Genomic DNA, 20,135 nt, shown 5'->3' with positions numbered 1-20,135 from the left:
GTTTTTCTAAATACACTGAAAATAATTTTAGTTTGAATTTATAGTATTTAGTAGTGCTTTTAGTTACTTGGTGACTATTTAAACATTTTAGTAACTAATAGAAACCTTTATGGTAAGATATTTAGATACTATTTAAAGATAAAGTTTTTTAAAGTTAAAATTTAAATTCAACTAGTATTTCTTTAAGGTATATATATTTTATTTTTAATTTGAATCATCAATAGATGGATTTATTTGCCATATCAGTGTTCTTAGACTTTAGCACACTTGTTTATTTCTTCCCCTGTTGCATAATCCCTATGCATTATATTGGTCAGGAGGCAGGAATGTTGCAGATGTTTTTCTTTCGAACTTCAGCTTGCTCTAAGATTTGAAATTAACTTTTAGAATGTTCTGGGTATATCCCCACATGCCAAAGATCTGTAAATTTCTTTTCACATGGGCTGAAATTTTCAGACGTTTGGGTAAAATATATGTGAACACAGATGTTTTCCTTAAAAGCAGTTAATGATCAGAAAAAAGACCACAGTGTGGAAATACTTTAGGTTCCTCCTGTAATATGATCGGCACATAAATACTTCCTTCTCTTGTAGTTCACATTGTTCATTTTCTAAGGGGAGGAAATAACTAAACTGATAATTAAAACATAGTATTATGTATTATGTTGGTTTTTTGTTTGTTTGTTTGTTTTTTTCTCCCAGAGTAAACTAAATGATTTGGACTGAGTAGGGCTGCTCCCTTCTGTGAAACTCACATTGTTTGCGTACTGTTGGCGGGCCTCATTAGGGGGTAAATTTGCTTTTTCTGTGTGTTTGCCAGTAACGATTCCTGTCTCTTACGGGAACTTACCATTTGGATTGTCTCCTTCCTAAACTGGCCAGTCTTACACACAGACCATTAGTTATTTTTCCTGCTCTCCAATTTTTTCCTATTATTCTTTGGTTTTCAAGTATTTAAAGCTGAGGATATTGGTCTCTGAGATATTGCCTGGTTAGGGTTCGGCATCATGCCCAAATTTGTTGGGCCTCTCAGGGCCTGAGTTCTCTGTGCTTTAACAAATGAGCTACAGTTCTCTAGAGATCAGTGAAGCTTGTTTGTTGATCCTGTATTCTCTTCCAGAGGAAGTAGATCTTTGAGAATGTCTAAGGAAGGGTAAGTGAGTTTATTATTCTTTTCTTCTCATTTTTCTCAGTGAAGAGATGTTCTAGTCATCTGAGTGAATTGGGAGATTAATAAGCAGTGCTACCAGTCTGAGAGTGGAGATGGGGGGTGAGAGATTGAAAGAAATTCAGCGGAAAGTTTACATTGTTAGTGTTTCACATGTAATCTGCTGCAAAGTTACTGTTGCTATTTTGAAAGACTGCACTGAGGATGGATGATCTTAATAGAAATTTAGTGAGATATAAGCACCCTGTTTACCCTGTGGTAAACTCATTTTGTTTTTCAGTAGAAAGTGTTTATGAAGATTGGAAGCAAGCAGTAGTATCTTACCAAAGAATTTTACATAGAAATCAATGAAGTTTAAAAATTCAAATGCATTTTAAAATAATTTGTACCTTTAGAAAATGGTGTGAAAGATTGAAAAGCAGCCAGTGATTTTGTTTTCTTTCTGGGCAGTGTAGACAAACAATAATTTCAAGTGGAATCCCCTATTCCTCTTTATTTTGCAATATAAAATAGTTCTGTGTTAGGTTTTTTTATTGTCTTTATATTATTTTCTCTTATGTTTCAGAGTCTGAATTATTATTGATATTCTTTTTGTGACCACTATAATAGGTGACATGTCAGTTAATAGCTGCCTACTGTTAATTATCTCATTTCTAGCCTTCAAGCATAACTAGACCTGGTTAATTTTAGAGAGACATTCCCTTTGATCACATAGGACATAGATTCCCTCAAAAATAAATCTTTAAAAATACAGTGCAATTTAAATTTTTATTTTCTTGAAGCTCTTAATTTTTTTCTATTTCTTTTTTCTAATAGAAATTTTGAAATAGTTTCAGAGCCTCGTGTTTAGAATTTATTTTAATCTAATCATGTATTGATTATGAGCAGAATAAAATTGGCCCATTTTACTGCTATTTTAAAACCTCATTATTGGTTAAAGAGAACAGCCATGGGTATAAATAATTCTGTATTATTTTTAGACCTCTCATGACATCACTAGAATTTTAAGGTTTCTTTAAATGTGAAAATTATGAGAGGACTGCCTCTTCAGGTTTGTATGTTTTCTTTCCTTCCAGTACTGGCTACAAATTTGCAGTTTTTGTTAAACAATTTTTATGATAAATATTATCATGGATGCTGGTAATATTTGTCAGGCTTGTACAAGGGGTTGTTTATAAAGCTGGTTTATAGATTTAAGAAGAACTATATTTCTAGATGCAGTCAAAATTAGTACTACTTTCTCCCCTATGGTAAAGCATATGCTAGAATTGGTTAGTTAGAAAGGGCTCTGTATAAGTCAGAGGACACCATAAGGCCTGAGATATTCTTTTAGATTTATTTCCAGGGGCCCATGGGGCAGTTCTTGTACTGCCTGAATAGGTAATGAACAAGTGCATTTGAAATGCATGGATCATATATATGAAATGAGTTAGCTTTTATTTTCCTTTGCTACCTTTAGAAATAAATGGATAAATCTTCTACTTTGGGATGAAAAGAATTCTTATATTCAGAATTTTGGTATGTGTGATATTTTGATATCTATAAAATATTTCCCTAATAGTAATGGGAAAGGATTGTTAGTAGAGTTAAATCATCAAAAATTATACTTGAGCCTTATGTAAACCTATGGTAATCAAGATAGTGTGGTATTAGTGTAAGGATAAATATATATAGATCATGAAACCTAATAGGGAATTTGTAGACCCACATATATATAGTCAATTGATTTTCAGTAATGAGGCTATGGTAATTCAATGGCAAAAGGTTAGTCTTTGTAACAGATGTGCTGAAACAACTAACCATTCATATAGAAAAAAATGAACCTCAACCTTTGCCTCAACCATATATAAAAAATAACACAAAAAGGATCATAGACCTAAATATAAAGTTAAAAGTAAAGTGTAGGTGAAAATGTTTGTGAATTAGGTAAAGACTTCTCAGAAAAAATACATAAAAAAATAAAAACATGGAAGACAAAATTAATTGAGCTTCATCAAAATTTTTTTAAAACCCTCTGCTTTTTGAAAGACAATGTTAGGAAAATGAAAGGGCAAGCCATAGACTGGGGGAAAATATTCTCAATACATATGTATCTGATAGAGGACTTATTTTATCCAAAATATATGAAGAATTCTTATAACATGATAATGAGGCAAACAACCCAGTTTATAAATGGTTCTTCACACAAAAAGACATGGCCAATAAGCACTTGAAAAGATGCTCTACATTATTAGTCATTAGGGAAATACAAATTAAAACTACAGTGATATATCACTGCAGACCCACTAGAATGACTAAAATTAAAAACACTGACAGTGGAGCAACTGGAATTCTCACGCATTTTGCATGAGAATGCAAAATAAAAAAACATTTTGGCAATGTCTTTTAAAGTTAAACATACACTTACTAATGAGCTAATGAGTCCACTTCTAGGTATTTACTCCAAGAGAAATGAAAGCGTATACCCACACAGATTTGTACATGAGTGTTCATAGCATCATTATTTACAATAGCCAAAAACTGGGAACAACTCAAAATATGCATTAACTGAATGGGTAAACAAATTGTGGTATATCCATGCAATGGAATACTACTCAGGAATAAAAGAACTAATTTTTTTTAAACAAATTTTTTTTTAATTAATTTATTTATTTATGGATGGCTGTGTTGGGTCTTTGCTGCTGCGCATGGGCTCTCTGCAGTTGTGGAGAACGGGGGCCACTCTTCGCTGCAGTGCGTGGGCCTCTCATCATAGTGGCTTCTCGTTGTGGAGCACGGGCTCCAGGCACGTGGGCCGCAGCAGTCATGGCTCACGGGCTTAACAGTTGTGACCCTTGGGCTCCAGAGCGCAGGCTCAGCAGCTGTGGCGCGCATGGGCCGAGCTGCTTCACGGTATGCGGGATCCCCCCGGACCAGGGCTCGAACCCGTGTCCCCTGGATTGGCAGGTGGACTCCCAACCACTGTGCCACCAGGGAATTCAGAACTAATTTTTGATACATCTAACAACATGAATGAGCCTCAGAAGTATTGTGCTAAGAAAAATGACCAGACACAGACTACACTGTGTTTGATTCCATTTATCTGAAAGCTCTAGTGGCAGAAGGCATAGATCAGCGGTAGTCTGGGGCCGTGGGTTGGGGAGGGTATTGCAGAAGGACATGAGGGAATATTTTGGGTTGATTGGGGTAGTTGTTACATGAGTGTATACAATTGCCAAAACTCACCAAACTTCTCACTTAAAGTGGGTGAATTTCACTTTAAGTAAATTATACCTCAATAAAGTATATACCTCAACTTGTTTATTTTAAATTTTGTAAATAAAACAGTTATTGTTTATGTATATTCAGGGAAATATATTTGGGAAGATACAGGTGCTCTAGGATGTGTAATGCAAGGAAAAATGCATTCTCCTTTCAGTGTCATGATTGAACTCTAGTCTTCTAAAGCTGTTAGAAAGCCTTTTATTACTAGAGCTATTGTCCTTTAGATGAGAGGCCAGAATCAGTTTTGGCATTTGCTTTTATTTTAAATTCTAGATTTTGACCTCTCTTTTCCATTATAGGTACAGTCAGTACACTTGTTAATTTGGCCTAATGATAACATGGATAAATATATTTTCTTCTCTAATCTTTCTTTATCCCACAGAATTCAACCTTAATATTTTGCTGCATTTTATAAATGATCTTCTATACACTGGTTTTAATTTTAAAGAATTGGGGAGAGAAAGTAAAGAGTTTAGGGGGAAATAGGAAAAAAAGGTTGGAAAAACCTGTTTTTAATTCAACTGAGATTTTAGAACAGTAAATTTATTTTCAGAAGTACTGACATTGTTTCTGGTTTCTCCCTTAATTTATGTATTCTTCATTTGTTAGTCCTCTTTTTTATTCCCCACCATTCTGCTCTCATTACTGCAGTTTCTTCATTTGAGATTGAAGGTGAAGGGAATTTTAATGTCTGTTTCTTAAAGAGAGAGATCTCCTTAAAGTATGCTTTGAAGTCTTTGGGGGAAAGATAGCATGATCACTACTCTTAGTCTTTTATCGCTTTTAAGATACACATTTTTTTTCACATTTAGACATCTCTGAATTTGGGCTACATCTAGCAATATACCACCTAGAATTAAGTTGAGTTCTTCTAGAAAGGATTTAATTTCTCTCAGTCACTTAGGGGCAATATTAACCACCCTAGTAGTGTAAATTCAGACCACAAACCTACCTGACTTAATTGTTCAAATTCTCAGGGGGAGGATTTTCCCCTTCCTTGGACTCACTGTCAAGGCTGAGATGTACAAATGTCCTTATATGCTTTTTCTTTGTTGCAGATTTATTTCTCCTTTTTCCTTGTATTATGGGTATTGCCCTTTGATAATCCTAGCTTTATGAGGCTGACTTTTCTTGGGCATCCCTCCCACCCACCCCCCTTGCCCTTTGCTAGTGACATATGATATGGGTGAGTTTTACAATTGATGGCATCTTAAATTTTAATCATCCTTAATTTTGTTCTGTGCATGCCTCCACATTCTCTTCTTTTCACTGGAACTTATTTATATTGAGTATTTGAGAAAAATTAATATTATAATTAATTCACATATTATTTTAGAAATGATAATATGCTTGTTCAGACTTTCAAAGTACAGGGTACTATTTTCATGGTATAATCTGATAAACAAAATGTATCCCCCCTGAGGATGATCCTCAGAGAAAATATTCAGACAAATTAGTAAGAAGTTATTGGCTGGAAATTTATGAAGACAAAAACTTATGCTTAAATGACTTTTGTTTCTATAATCTAGTCTAAAATTTCTTGTTGTGTCTGTATATCCATGGTATTTAAACTTTGAATTTTTAAGAATCCATTTCATAAATTAGAAAGTTTTTACCTTTTTTTTTTTTAATCACTAACATTCTTTTACTGAAGAATGGAGACATAAAGGCAGAATGAGGTCTTGCCATTATGTTTTTTTAAAGAACAGCTTTATTGAGATATAGTTCACATACCATTCAGTTCACCCTTTAAAGAGTACAGTTCAGTGGTTTTAGTATATTCACAAGAGTTGTGCAACCAACAGCACTCTCTCATTTTAGAACATTTTTATTATCCCCCGAGGGAAACTCCCCATTCCCTCTCCCCCACAGCCTCTGGCAACCACTAATTGCTATTAAGGTTTTAGTTTAAATTTAATTTTTAGTTCTGTTAAATACTGTGTCCGGTCTTTACCAGGCCCTATGCTAGTTTTTGGGAAGGCAATAAATCCTGGCCTCAAAGTTTATAATCCAGTAAAGAATAAGAGAATTAAACACATACTTTATGTATATGATAAAATATAGAAATTAATGATTTTGAATATTCATACTGCTCACACGGATCACAACTTTATAGAATTTTAGTTGTTGGTGAAATCTCTTTCATTAACTAAAAAAGTAATCTGAGACCCAGAGGCATCACTGTTATATAGTTCTCTGGCATGGCCAGAATAGTTTCTTAAAGAAATCACTTGAAATTGCTGGGTCTTGAAAAATAAGATGGAGATAACTGAGAAGGTCATTTCAGGTATGGGGAACAGTATAAGCAAAACCTCAGGGCACTTTTAGGAAATAACAAGTAGTTCATTTTGATTATTAGAGCAAATGGTGCGTGATGTGGAGCAACATGAGATAAAACTGATTTTGGAAAGATCTCCATCTTTCCAAGGCTTTGAACTCCTTGAAGATATAAAAGTTTGCAATATATTAGTCTGGTGGTAGGTAGTGAGGAATGTCTAAAGGTTATTAAGTAGGTGATTATAGAGCTGGGCATTAGGACAGTACTTCTCATGTATGTTAGAGGACCAGTTTTTTTTTTAATTCTGTTGTTTCAAATTGATACACTTATAATAAAAATGAATTACTAGAAAAATGAAAACATAAAATGTAAGTATACATTTTTTGTTACTGTGTTCAACAAACAAAATTTTTTTGTCGAATTGCTATAGAAGTTTCTAAATACTTGCAATTTCTTGAATTAGTAACAATACTTCACAAACCAGCATTAGTCTGTGGACCACACTTTGAGTAGCACTACTTCAAAGCAATTAATTTGGCATTAGTGTGCAGGCAGAGCAATTGAGAGATGATTGCTGGAGAGTTAATGAGGACCTGGACAAATTGTTAGCAGTTTAAGTTGAATGGAAGATCTGGATTAGAGACATTTGGAAATTTAAATGAAGGCAAGTGAGATGATATGGATTTGAGGGAGAGGAAAGAATCAAAAGATGTTACCTAGATTTTAGGCTTGAGGGGAAAATGAGAGTGCCATAGCAGAAATAGAAACTAGTTGGGGAGAAAAGATACTAAATTAGGTTTTCAACAAAACTTCACATTATAGCATTTTTCTGTTAATTAACACACACACACCCACGCACCATTTGGTTGGTAATCTAAATTTGGCACTCTCCAAAAAGCATTGTAACTTTTTCTTTTCTTTGATTGTAACAAACTTTGAGTAATATAATTACACAAACCTATAACCAAAACATGCCTAGGAAGATTTTTTACTTGTATCCTTATTCTCATTTATTGTTGCAGTAACTGTTATTGGGCCTTTGGCCAGGAACTTGTGACTCTTAGGCAGGGGGAGGAGCTAGGGATAAAGTTCACCAGTGCCAAAGAAATTCTATTCCAAATGGATTTGTGTGGAGCAACAGTGATATCCAATGACAAGTTAAATTAGACACAGAGGTGTTTTCTCCAACACCGTCTCAGAAGATACATGCTGTTGAGGGGGCCTGGTTCAGACTAAAACAGTCTTTTTCAAGTAAGGTTAAAGTCACACACAAAAAATTATACTAGGGTCTTGAAGAAGAATTTTGTTATGTGACTTCAAGAACTAGTTGACTCTGATAGTTTCACACTTTGCAGAACGGCAACCAGTGACAGATGAGGTAATACTGCTTTGAATTATGAGTTATATCTCAAAACCATTAAGAGCTTGCTATTTACAAAATTCCAAATTTAGTAAATTGCATGTTCATGTTCCTTAAGTGTAAGAATTCTAGATCCCTGTTCTTAAAGCACGTTATGTTAATAGTCCTATTTCTTTTTATTAATATCTATATTTATTTGGATAGCATTTCTTCAAGTTTTATGCCTTACTGCAGTGTTATATGATAGTAAAAACTGTTACATTTGTCTTTGTGTTGAAGTCTGTGCCTGGTTTTATAGTGTTTATGGGTCTGTCTCCTAAAGATTGTGTCTCTTGTTTTAATGCTCAAATCTATATCTTGCAAATGACTTAGTATGTAGGAATTTCTGGCTGATAATTGCATTTTAAGGTTGGATGCTTTTAGTTCAGTCATGCTTTCTAGGGTGGCAACTTTGTGCTTTATTTAAAGCAAGCTTCGGAAAGTTAGTTTCACAAATACATCCAGGCTCTTGAAGATAGAGGTGGAGTATGTTCCACTGGTTAATAATTTAGAAAAGTGACACAAGTTGACTGGCATTGACAAAGATACAGTCAAGGTCCTGGGACCAATAGAAATTTTTGGATTCCCCAAGCAGATATGATATTTTCGTTTTAAATGTGTGGTGGAACAGTGAGCCAGTCTTTTAATTGATATAGTACCTAACACTTTCTTTTATTATAATAGTAAAGAATAGTTATTAGTTTGAGGCCAAGAGATCAGTTTCTCTTTAAGACTATGTTCTGGAGACGTGGTATTTCTGGCTCAAGGCTGCCTCTCTGCTGAAGTCAGTGCATACTTTCAGCATTTGGATGTTTATTATCTTTGTAAATCATAGCATATATATTACTACAGTTCTCTATAATGCAGCTGTTCCATTTTGTCATCATAGCTTTGCTTATGCACTTTAGATATTCAGGTACGAATTAGATTTAATTCCCTATTGCCCCCATCTCCCATGTTGTAGCATAAATTAGGGAAAGAAAAGGAGAGATGAGAATATATGTGAGGTTTTTCTTTTTGTTTCATAATAGGAGTAAATTAGATGGGGAGACAGGAGTGATTGTTTTTTAAATTCAGGAGTTGCTTCTGTGGGTGAGGGTACTTATTTTAAATGAAAATGAAAAGATAAAGGATATTTGGTTTCATAGAAAAATGTGTTATTTTCTAATTTTAGACATCTAGAAAGTCTTTGCTAGTTTTAGCTACTTCCTGAAGGACAGCTTCTAGGATATATGTCATAAAATGGTACTTGCTTTGTAATAAGCATTCAACAAATGTGTTGATTGAATAAAGTGACCAGTTAGTCAACAAGGAAAGAGTGTGATTTGATGGATATTTAGCAACGATTATTTTCACAGAAAAAACAGATTTTCTTATTCCTGATATATATCATTCCCAGAGTTTCTGTGGATAATACCTAAGGTACATTATGATCTCTATATCCTTAAAAAATATGAAAAGGAATACAGGCTTAACCTCTCTTCTGGACGAGAAAGAAACGGGTAAGCTATCTAGCTGGGTCTGTTGATAGTTTCTTTCTACCTTTATCAGTGATTGAGTGATACTAGCAAAGTATCTTTTTTTTCTGTGATTGTAGCTGTGCCTAAAACCAGCTTGCATCATTCTTCTATCAGAATCAAAGCTGTTTCTTTTATTATGTGGCTCCACATATATCTCTCCTGGATAGAAAAATCTTCCCAGTCTGTTCCTGCCTGAATTCCCATAGAATATTTTAGGCATGTCAGCTGTTTGGGCTCTGATCAAGGATTTGATCCAGTTGGCCCCCTAGCCTGAATTGAGAGTGTGTTTGAAAAGCCTGAGCTTCAGTGTGTTTCTAGAGTTAAAACCATTACTCGGTGTCTTTTCCCTCTTGTGCCTTCATAAGGATTTATATAACTGGAAAAAGGTGATAATAAAGTAGATCCTCCAATCAGTAGAAATAGAGTGAAGTTTGATGAAGTGGTAGAAGGGTCATGGTGATATAGTTGGAGTTTGGGTTTTTTTTTTTTTTTTTTAAGATTTGGGTAGGTGTCATTTATCCTCTAGTTCCCTGTATCTTTCAGCTATTCCCTACTCTTCCCCTCCCATCCATTATTAATCTAATCAAAGTAAATGTTGATTTTACAGAATACCAGGTTTTCTTAGGGAAAGAAAGTGTAGATGTTTTATATAACATCTCTCTCAAGAACTAAGAGTTTTATAAAGCTAATCTAGTGTGCATAGCGCACTATGAGGTAAGAAATGATTTTCATATTTTTTAGAAGATAACATTTCTGAATTCAAGGACCTATTGATTTTTAAGTCCCCTGTTAAAATATTTTTAAGCAAATATTTGATTATTTGTCTGCATTTAAAGTTGGTGCATATCAGGGAACTCTGCTCAGTGTTATGTGGCAGCCTGGATGGGAGGGGAGTTTGGGGGAGAATGGATACATGCATATGTATGGCTGAGTCCCTTTGCTGTGCATCTGAAACTATCACAACATCGTCAATTGCCTATACTCGAATATAAAATAAAAAGTTAAAAAAATAATAAAATTGGTGCATACATTCTGAGATGAGAGGAAAAGTTTTCTATTAAAGTTTAAAACAGTAATATTTGAGTTGGTGAAGAGTTTTTTTAAAAAGTCATTATCTAGATTAGTGGTTTCCAAACTCTTGAGTATTTCACAGTTAAAATATGGAGCATTCATCCCTGTGTGTGCTTATTTATAAATTATCTATACTACTATTCTTACTTGTATGTAGTAGAAAACATACACAAATTAGACATTTTAAAATGATGAGATAAATTTGAGTAGAAGCTGTAATATTTTCTTCTGTATCCCAGTGGAGTCTTCTGTATCCCCAGGTGCAGTCACTCCTCTTTGGAGACTACTGACCTATATTGTTAATACGGGAAGCCCAGCCCAGGTATCTTTATTTCTACCACGTTTCCTGGGTGATTTGTAGCATTCTCATTTCTTATAGCTACTTATGAAATGAAGGCAAAGAAGAGGTTTGGTAATAAGAGGATAAACCGTTCAGTAATTTTGGCCACCATACTTTGGGATCAGATGGAGAGGTATCCTTATTTTCAGAGATGATTAAAACTTACCGCAAGCACCGTCATGGTGATGATCCACCATTACTATTATATGTTTAGTTTTCTCTGTGTCTTCATGGCGATCTTTCTGAAATTTGAATCTGATTATTTCATTTCATCAAAATCTGATAATTTGTTCTTGCCTGCAGGATAAAGTCCAAACTCTCTAATGTGACATACAAAGTGTTCATTAATTTGACCCTTGCTATCCTTTTTTACCTTCATAACCTTTGTTGCCTCTTTCCCTTCTCCTCTGGAAAACTTCTGTTTGCAAAAACAAACAAAAGTAAAACCAAAGAAAACCCAGCTCCAGCCTCAGTAAATGTTTTTTGGTTCATTACAAACCCTGTCTTTCCTTTGTCATTCTGTCTGGAATGCCCTTCTTGCTTTGTCCTACTGGAAAACTTCTACTAATTGTTAAAATCAGCTCAGATATCTCATCTGGTCTCTAAACAACTTGTTTTCTCTCCTGCATGTTATTTTATAGCATTTATTGAATTGCTATAATTATTTGCTTATAAGTCTCTCTTCTGCTATGCTGAATTCCTCAAGGATAGAGATTGTAAGTTAAAATATAAGTTCCATGAGGGCAGGTATTCTTTTGTTCTCTGTCATATCACAGTATCTGGCATATAATAGGCATTCAGTAAGTATTTGTCACATGAATCTGTTTATATTTGTGTCTTTAGTGTCTGGCATGTGGTAGGCTTTAAATGAACCTCTGTTTATTAAATAAATTATAAATGAATGAGTGAATGAATTATAAAATCTCAGAAATAAGCTTATTTTATGGGGTCTGACTTAGAAAAGGAGAGCTGATTCTCTGAAAACTTGAGTACATGGCATCATTAAAATCAAGACACAATAAGGAAATTTACGTACTTTTGTATAATATCTGATGTCACTTATGGTATAAGGAGGACTTGAATAATTTATATTATGAATCTTAATATTGGTATTTAAATGAATTCTAGAAAGAGAGCCCAATAATTCCATTGAACTTAATTTTTTTTGTTGTTTCAGTGTTAACTGAGATATCATTTTTTACTCCTTTCTTTAGGGTGTTTGTGAACCGAAGTTTAGCCATGGAAAAAATAAAGTGTTTTGGTTTTGATATGGATTATACACTTGCTGGTAAGTAGCACTTTCTGATTGCTTAAGAACTACTACTTTGGATATAACACAGTAGGCCATTCAATAAACACTTGTTGACGTAGTCATATATTTAGCTGCCAGTCATGTATTTAGCTCAATCTCTTTCATTGAGATTTGTGAATATTGAAATTACCAGATGTCCTTGAAATCTAGATTGTAGAGATAGGTAGAACAAGTGCTAAATTATTTTAGAGACCCTGGTAAGAAATATGATGAAATTATACATTAATGTGTATATTTGGGCACTTTTGACTTTTACTCTATTAAGCTTTTCTTCAAGGATGGAATTTTGTATCTCTCTACCACCGGTAAATGTTTATCAGTTAAAATTTTTAATATTTTCTTAAGACAAATGAAAAATGTGTTGATTTTCTATTGAAGTGATTGCACATGTACTATGTAAAGACTTTTTAAAAACTAGAGCTATTACTTTGTTCATTATCAAATAGACCTTAAACACCCGCATTCTGCTGTTTTTCCCTTCATATCTCTGAGATATATTTGAAATACTCAATGTACTAGCCAATAGTTGCAACATCTGTTCAGAACTTATGAAGTTTTTATTAAAATATTTGCAGTCTGACAAAAATGTCATTTAATTTAAGAAGGAGTAGGGATGAACAAGGATCAACTGTATAGCACAGGGAACTATAGTCTGTATTCAATATCTTGTAGTAACCTATAATGGAAAAGAATCTGAAAAAGAATATATATATATATATATAACTGAATCACTTTGCTGTACACCTGAAACTAACACAACATTGTAAATCAACTAACTGTACTTCAGTTAAAAAAAAACTAAAAAGAAAAGTAGGGATGAAGAACTGAGTTGAGCACATGTGCATATATGTATGTACACGCACATGTAGACAACTGTGACACTCAGAAAAGAATCTTTCAGAAATTTTCTCTAAAAAATACTGTCTTTAAGTACACAAAAACATTAAGATGTATTAGTTTACTTATGTTCAGAAACTTTATATAACATTATTAGAAGGTTTATATCATCTCAAATTAGACAAATCTCAATTTGATGTTCAATTTAGGCTACAAATATAAGTGAATAATATAAATGTACAAAAATGAACACATGTAGTTTATAGGTACTTGCCACATATATGTGGGTATGATATTTTACCAAACAAGTTCTGTATTGAAAATATACACTGACTTGGTTTGAATTTCTCTTTCTTCCCTCTATATTTTTTGTTATTTATTTGGTATTCTATTGCCTTAAAGCTGTTTTTGCAGCAGTTAGATTCTTTTATATTTTCCTAATTGGACACAGACACTTTTAGGTATACTTGTCAGAAAGCAGTTCGAAGCGCTATACTTTCTCAATGTAGATCTTGCTGTCCAAATTGGGAGAAAATCTTGCATTTTCTCTCCTTTCTAGAATTCTACTCTTCAGGGAAAAGAATGGCAAGGTAGTTTGGCAGCTGAAAGGGATATTAACTAAAGCAGAAGTAGAAGTTAATGGGGCTGAAACGTGACAAACTTTTTTTTTTTTGGTTATTAAGACAGTCTCACTGTATTGAAGTAGTTCAATTCAATAAGTATTTATTGGAAACCTGTAATGTGCCTGGCACATTTTGTTACTGAACATTGAGATAAATGTATATTCCCATAGAATAATTTAAAAAAGAATTCTCTTGTTTAACAAAAAAGTCACTGAATCTTAGTTTCTAAACTTTAAAGCTACCTTACAGTTTCTTCTTTTTATATGCTTTTTTTTTTGTAATCCCACTTTATATTTTAATGCTTACTCTTAGTCTAGACACTAATATACTTTGCTTATACGTAACAATAATTATTAACATTTATTAAGTGCTTATTATATGCCAAGCCCTGTTCTAAGTGTTTTACATAGGTTATTTCATTTAGTACGTAGATTATCTCATTCACATCACTTACTTAATATTTACAAAATCCTATGAGGCAGATACTACTATTATTGTCTTCATTTTACAGCAGATGCTGATTTTTTAAGGACTTTGTCTCAAAACATTTAGCTGTGATATAGCTGAACTACGATTCAAACTTAAGCATCGTGTTTATATATGTATATGATATATATGTATATAATAAATTTAAATTATTATTTTGAATATTGACAGTTTATAGTGAGGTATAATTTCAAAGTAATAAGTACCCCCCCCAAACAAACCAAGACTTAAGCACTCAAAAGGGCAAAGCTCTTTAAAGTAGCCCCCTTGAGAGACTATATATTCTTCCAACAGTTCTATGTTGGATGAAAAACATTGGTACTACCCTGTGGTATTGCCTTCACTTCATAAAGCATGTAGGAAAACAAGTTTATTGACTTCATACCTGTCACCTGTTTTCCAGAATAGTATTCATTAAATTTGTCTGTGAATAACTTTTGGTAATTTTAACAAACAAACTGCACCCTTGAAGTGCTAAGGACTTTTCGTCAGAAAAATATGCCATGAAGTAGAGAGACAAGACTAAAAGAAGTGTTTTTTGAAAGCTTCGATAAATATCCCTGAAATAAGTGTAATAGCCTCACAGGGTGAATTCATGGAAAGGGCCTGTATTCTTTCTGAAGACTTTTCTGAGACATTGCCTTCTCTGTGCAATCCTGACACCTTGCTATATCATTCCCCAGAGCAATTTGTATGTCACTTGCAGCTTTTGTTCATTTGCATGCCTCCCCTTTGGCCTGTGAATTCCTCAAGGGTAAGGGCTTTCTTTTTCACATTTATATCCTTTGTGTTGCCTAAAGCCTGACATATAGTAGTTGCCCAGTAAATATTTATTGAATGAACAATTTGGGTGCATAAGTTTTAATATATCAGTTTAAGAATCAATCATAGTATTTTAGTTTACCCAGTATAAAATATACACTAATAATTCAAGTTAAATACTTTCAAATATGAACTTATTTTTAAAATTTTAATAAACTGTATTGAGGAATAAGTTACATACAATAAAATACATGCATTTTAAGTATATAGATTGAGTTTGATAAAATGTATACACCTGTGTAACCACTGCCACAATCAAGATATAGAATATTTCCATCACTCCAGAAAGTTCCCTCACTGCCTTTTTGAAGTTACTTCTCTCTCCGGCCCCACTCTTTGCCTCAGAGCTTTTTGTCACTACAGATTAATTTTACCTTTCCAGAATTTCATGTAAATGGAATCATATTCTAATGTACTCTTGTTTCTGGCTTCTTTTGCTTAGCATAATTTTTTTCGTGATTTATTCATGTGTGTCTGTCAGTAGGCAGTTCATTCTTTTTTTACCCCTAACTTTTTAAACTTTTTATTTTCAAATATTTTTAGACCTTTGGAAGAGCTGCAAAAATAAGAGTTTGCCTTTAGTCTCTCCTAATAGTAACATCTTACTTGACCATGGTTGACTGTAGTACAATTATAAAAACTAAGAAATTAACATTAGTACAGTACTGTTAATTGAACTATAGACTTTATTCAGTTTTTACACTAAAGTCCTTTATTCCAATCCAAGATCCAAACCAGAATCTCACATTGCATTTAGTTGTCATATATCCGTTGTCTCTTCTGTGACACTTCCTACGTCTTTCATTGCTTTGACACTTTAAAGAGTACTGGTTAGGTATTTTTGTAGCATATTTCACAATTCGGGTTTGTCTGATGTTTCTTCATGAATAGATTGAAGTATTATGCATATTTGGGAAGAATACCACAGAAGTGATGTGCCCTTCTTAGAGCATGATACCAGGGGTACATAATGTTGATAGGTCTTACTACTAGGGATGTTAACCAGTCAAAATTATGAAATTCTCCTTTCTCTTTAAACTTTACTTTTTTTTTTGGAGGGGAGGCCAAGTAGTAGTCCTTTGTTTTTATACTGCAATTTGTTTATCCTTTTATCTGTTGATGAGCATTTGGGTTGTTTCCAGTTTGGGGCTATTGTGAGTAAAACTGTTAAGAACATTGGTGGTGTACAAGTCTTTTTGTGGATATATATTTTTATTTCTTTCCTGGGAAAATACTTAGGAGTGTAATTGCCAGATTATGTTTACCTTGTAGGGAACTGACAAATGGTTTTTCAAAGTAGTGATACCGTTTTAAATTTCTACTCGGCAAACATGCGATTTCTAGTTGCTTCACTCCTTGTTTACACTTGACATTGTCAGTCCTTTGAATTTAGCCATTATAGTGAATATGTAGTGTTATTTCACTGTGATTTTACTTCGTATTTCTCTGTTAACTAGTGATGTTGAAAATCTTCATGTACTTATTAGCTATTTGTATTTCTTTTGTGAAGTGCCTGTTCCAATGTGCATGGTTTAATTGGGTTGTTTGTCTTTTTATTTTCAAGCTATAGAAGTTCTTTATATATTCTGAATACTGGTCCTTTGTCAGATATATACCTTCTGAATATATTGACCAATATGTGTTGGTATGTCTATTGACATTCTATTCCATTGGTCTAAGTGAATATCACATGGTCTTGATTGATTATTGTGGGTTTTATAGTTAGTCTTGAAGTCAGGTAGTGTTAAGTCCTCTAACTTTATTCTTTTCTCGAATTGTTTTGATATTCTAGGTCCTTCACATTACTGTATAAATTTTAGAATAAGCTTATCACTTTTTCAAAACAGCCCGGTGGGATCTTGATTAGGATTGTCTTGATCCCTTGTTCCCTTTGTGGAAAATTGACATCTTAACTACATAGAATCTTCCAGCCCATGAACGTTAATACATCATTCCATTTACCTAATCTTCTTTCTTATCTTTTAGCAATTTTTTTTGTGATAATTGGTGTAAAGGTCTTATACATATTTTGTCAAATTCATTTGTTAAGTATTTCATATTTTTATGTAGTTGTAAATGGTGTTTTAAACTTCATTTTCTATTTTTTTGTCATTTTCATTTGGAAATGCAGCTTATTTTTGTGTCCTGTGACTTGCTTAATTTGTTTATTATTCAATAGTTCTAGGAGCTCTTTTGTAGATTCCTTAGAATTATCTACATATATGATCATATGGTCTGCAAATAATTTACTTTTTCCTTTCCAATCTATATATAGCTTATTAAAAAAAAATTTGGCCCCATTGCACTGACTAAAACCATAATACCATGTTGAATAGAGGTGTTGAGAATTGACCTCCTTGGGTGTTCTTGATCTTAAGGAGAGAATGTTTAGTTTTTCACTATTAAGTATGATGTTGGTTGCAGGTTTTTTGTAGATGATTTTTGTTAGGTTGAGGAAGTTCCCTTTTATTCTTAGTTTTCTGAGAGTTTTTTTTTTTTTTTAACATGAATGGGTGCCAAATTTCATCAAATATTTTTCTGCCTCAATTGAGATGATCATATGGTTTTTCTATTTTAGTCTGTTAAAAGGGTGAATGGCATTGATTGATTTCTGAATGTTAAACCAATTTTGCATTCCTGGAATAAATCCTTCTTGGTCATGTACCTTTTTTTTTTTTTTATTGGCAAATTTGATTTGCCAATATTTTGTTGAGGATTTTTGCATTCTGTTCGTGAGGGTTATTAGTTGATAGTTTTCTTGTAATGTCTGTCTAATTTTGGTTTAGGTTAATGCTGACCTCATATACTGAGTTGGAAACCATTTCGCTTTCCCTTTTTCTTTTCTTTTTTTTTTTTGTTTGTTTGCATTTTGGCAGTGCCTCGCAGCTTGTGGGATTTTAGTTCCCCAACCAGGGATCGAACCTGGGCCCTCCTCAGTAAGAGCACAGAGTCCTAACCACTGGACTGCCAGGGAATTCCCCCATTTCATTTTCTTATTTTTGGAAATCTTGGGTAGGATTGGTATTATTTTTTCCTTAAATATTTGATAGGAGTGAAACCATGTAGGCCTGGAGTTATCTTTTTGTGGGAAGGTTTCAAATTATACATTCAACTTTTTTTTTTTTTTTTAGGGGGGGCAGAAGGAAAGAAGCTTTTTTTTTTTTTTTTTAAATTAATTAATTAATTTTTGGCTGTGTTGGGTCTTCGTTTCTGTGCAAGGGCTTTCTCTAGTTGTGGCAAGTGGGGGCTACTCTTCATCGCAGTGCGCGGGCCTGTCACTATCATGGCCTCTCTTGTTGCGGAGCACAGGCTCCAGAGGCGCAGGCTCAGTAGTTGTGGCTCATGGGCCTAGTTGCTCTGTGGCATGTGGGATCTTCCCAGACCAGGGCTCAAACCCATGTCCCCTGCATTAGCAGGCAGATTCTCAACCACTGTGCCACCAGGGAAGCCCTACATTCAACTTTTAAACATAGATATAGGGCAAGTCAGTTTCTATTTCTTCTTGGATTAATTTTGATAATTTGTGCCATTTCATCTAAGTTTAAAATTTATTGGCATCAAATTATTCATAATTTTTTTTATTATTCTTTTGATGTCTGTAGGATCTGTAGTAATGTTCCTGTTTTCATTCCTGATACTGGTAATTTGTGCCTTTTTTTTTTTTTTTTCCTTCAGCAATCTAGCCAGAGGTTTATCTATGTTATCAGTCCTCCCCCAAAGAACCACCTTTTGGTTTCAGTGAGTGCATGAGGATGAGGAAGATTTAAATTTAAAGGTGATTTTAAATTTTATTTATTTATTTATGGTTGTGTTGGGTCTTCGTTTCTGTGCGAGGGCTTTCTCTAGTTGCGGCAAGCGGGGGCCACTCTTCATCACGGTGCGCGGGCCTCTCACTATCGCGGCCTCTCTTGTTGCGGAGCACAGGCTCCAGATGCGCAGGCTCAGTAATTGTGGCTCACGGGCCCAGTTGCTCCGCCGCATGTGGGATCCTCCCAGACCAGGGCTCGAACCTGTGTCCCCTGCATTAGTAGGCGGATTCTCAACCACTGTGCCACCATGGAAGCCCCAAGGTGATTTTAAAGTAATTATTTATAACTCTGAGGTTACAACCTGCTTTTATGATAATTGTTAACTGTAAAAACAGTAGTTAAAAAAAAAAGGTAGTTACTTATAAAATTAATAAAGTATTATCCAGATATTCCAGACATCATTATCTTTATTTGGTTTATATTTTTTATTAGGACCTAGGCATTAACCATTTTTATTTCTGATGATAATTTTTAAGTTTGATTGTTTTGCTTCTGTATTCTAACTCTTAGCACCGTTAACATTTTTTATGTTGTTGGCCTACTTTCTTGCTTCAGGTGTTACTGGAAAATGCTGATTCTTTGTGCAGAATGAAATGTGGCACAATGCACTTTCTTTCAATTTTTTTCCCCCTGTATATTTTGACTTCAGAGTTCGGGGGATTAGGGAATTGGTTGTTTTACCCTTTTTTTCAGTATAATTTCAGTGTATATTAAGTGCTTAATAAATAGTAGCAGTTACAATAAATAGCTACTCTCTTGTATACTATTCCTAACTAGAGAAGACATTCAATAACCATTTGCTTTTTTTTATTGGGGGAAGGAACAAGCCAATAAATGTTCATTTTATATGAAATGAAATTATTAGATATGCTCTAAAATTGCTATTAGCATAATCTATGAATTGGCTATTCTGGCAAACAATATTTTGAGTGATACAGAGTTATCATTTACAGCATAGATGGATTACTAGTTTTCAGAGTTAGAATGTAGTGAAATTGATAGTAAGACTAGGATTGATGCTTCTGAAGTGTCTGGATAGGACATCACATCTCAAATGGCAGTCATGTTTTGGATTGGTACATTCAGTGAGAGAGGGTGGTTACCAGCTCAGGTCCTACCTTATCACGCTGTAAACTTTGCCTAAATTTCTTCTCAGAAAACAGTTACATAGGTTTTCTCAAAGTTTCTTTTCCCCTGTTTACAAATG

The 20,135-nt window shown here is 33.8% G+C and overlaps 1 protein-coding gene across 4 annotated transcripts in view; it reads left to right on the top strand.

Moving 5' to 3' along the window:
* The window catches only part of NT5C2 (5'-nucleotidase, cytosolic II), a 105,750-nt gene that overhangs the window by 48,737 nt on the left and 36,878 nt on the right, over positions 1 to 20,135 (top strand). For 2 of the 4 annotated variants that reach the window (XM_082408363.1, XM_082408362.1), the window contains exon 3: positions 12,254 to 12,327. In XM_082408363.1, the coding sequence (XP_082264489.1) occupies positions 12,254 to 12,327 (74 nt within the window). Of the gene's footprint in view, positions 1 to 858; positions 1,153 to 7,844; positions 8,088 to 12,253; positions 12,328 to 20,135 lie in introns of those variants that run through there. The other 2 variants (XM_082408364.1, XM_082408365.1) reach the window with 2 other exon arrangements.

The sequence above is a fragment of the Balaenoptera borealis genome (assembly GCF_965194805.1).
Source record: "Balaenoptera borealis genome assembly, chromosome: 10".
NCBI lineage: Eukaryota > Metazoa > Chordata > Mammalia > Artiodactyla > Balaenopteridae > Balaenoptera > Balaenoptera borealis.
The sequence above is the reverse complement of the archived record's forward strand: the minus strand, read 5'-3'. Positions and strand labels throughout refer to the sequence as shown.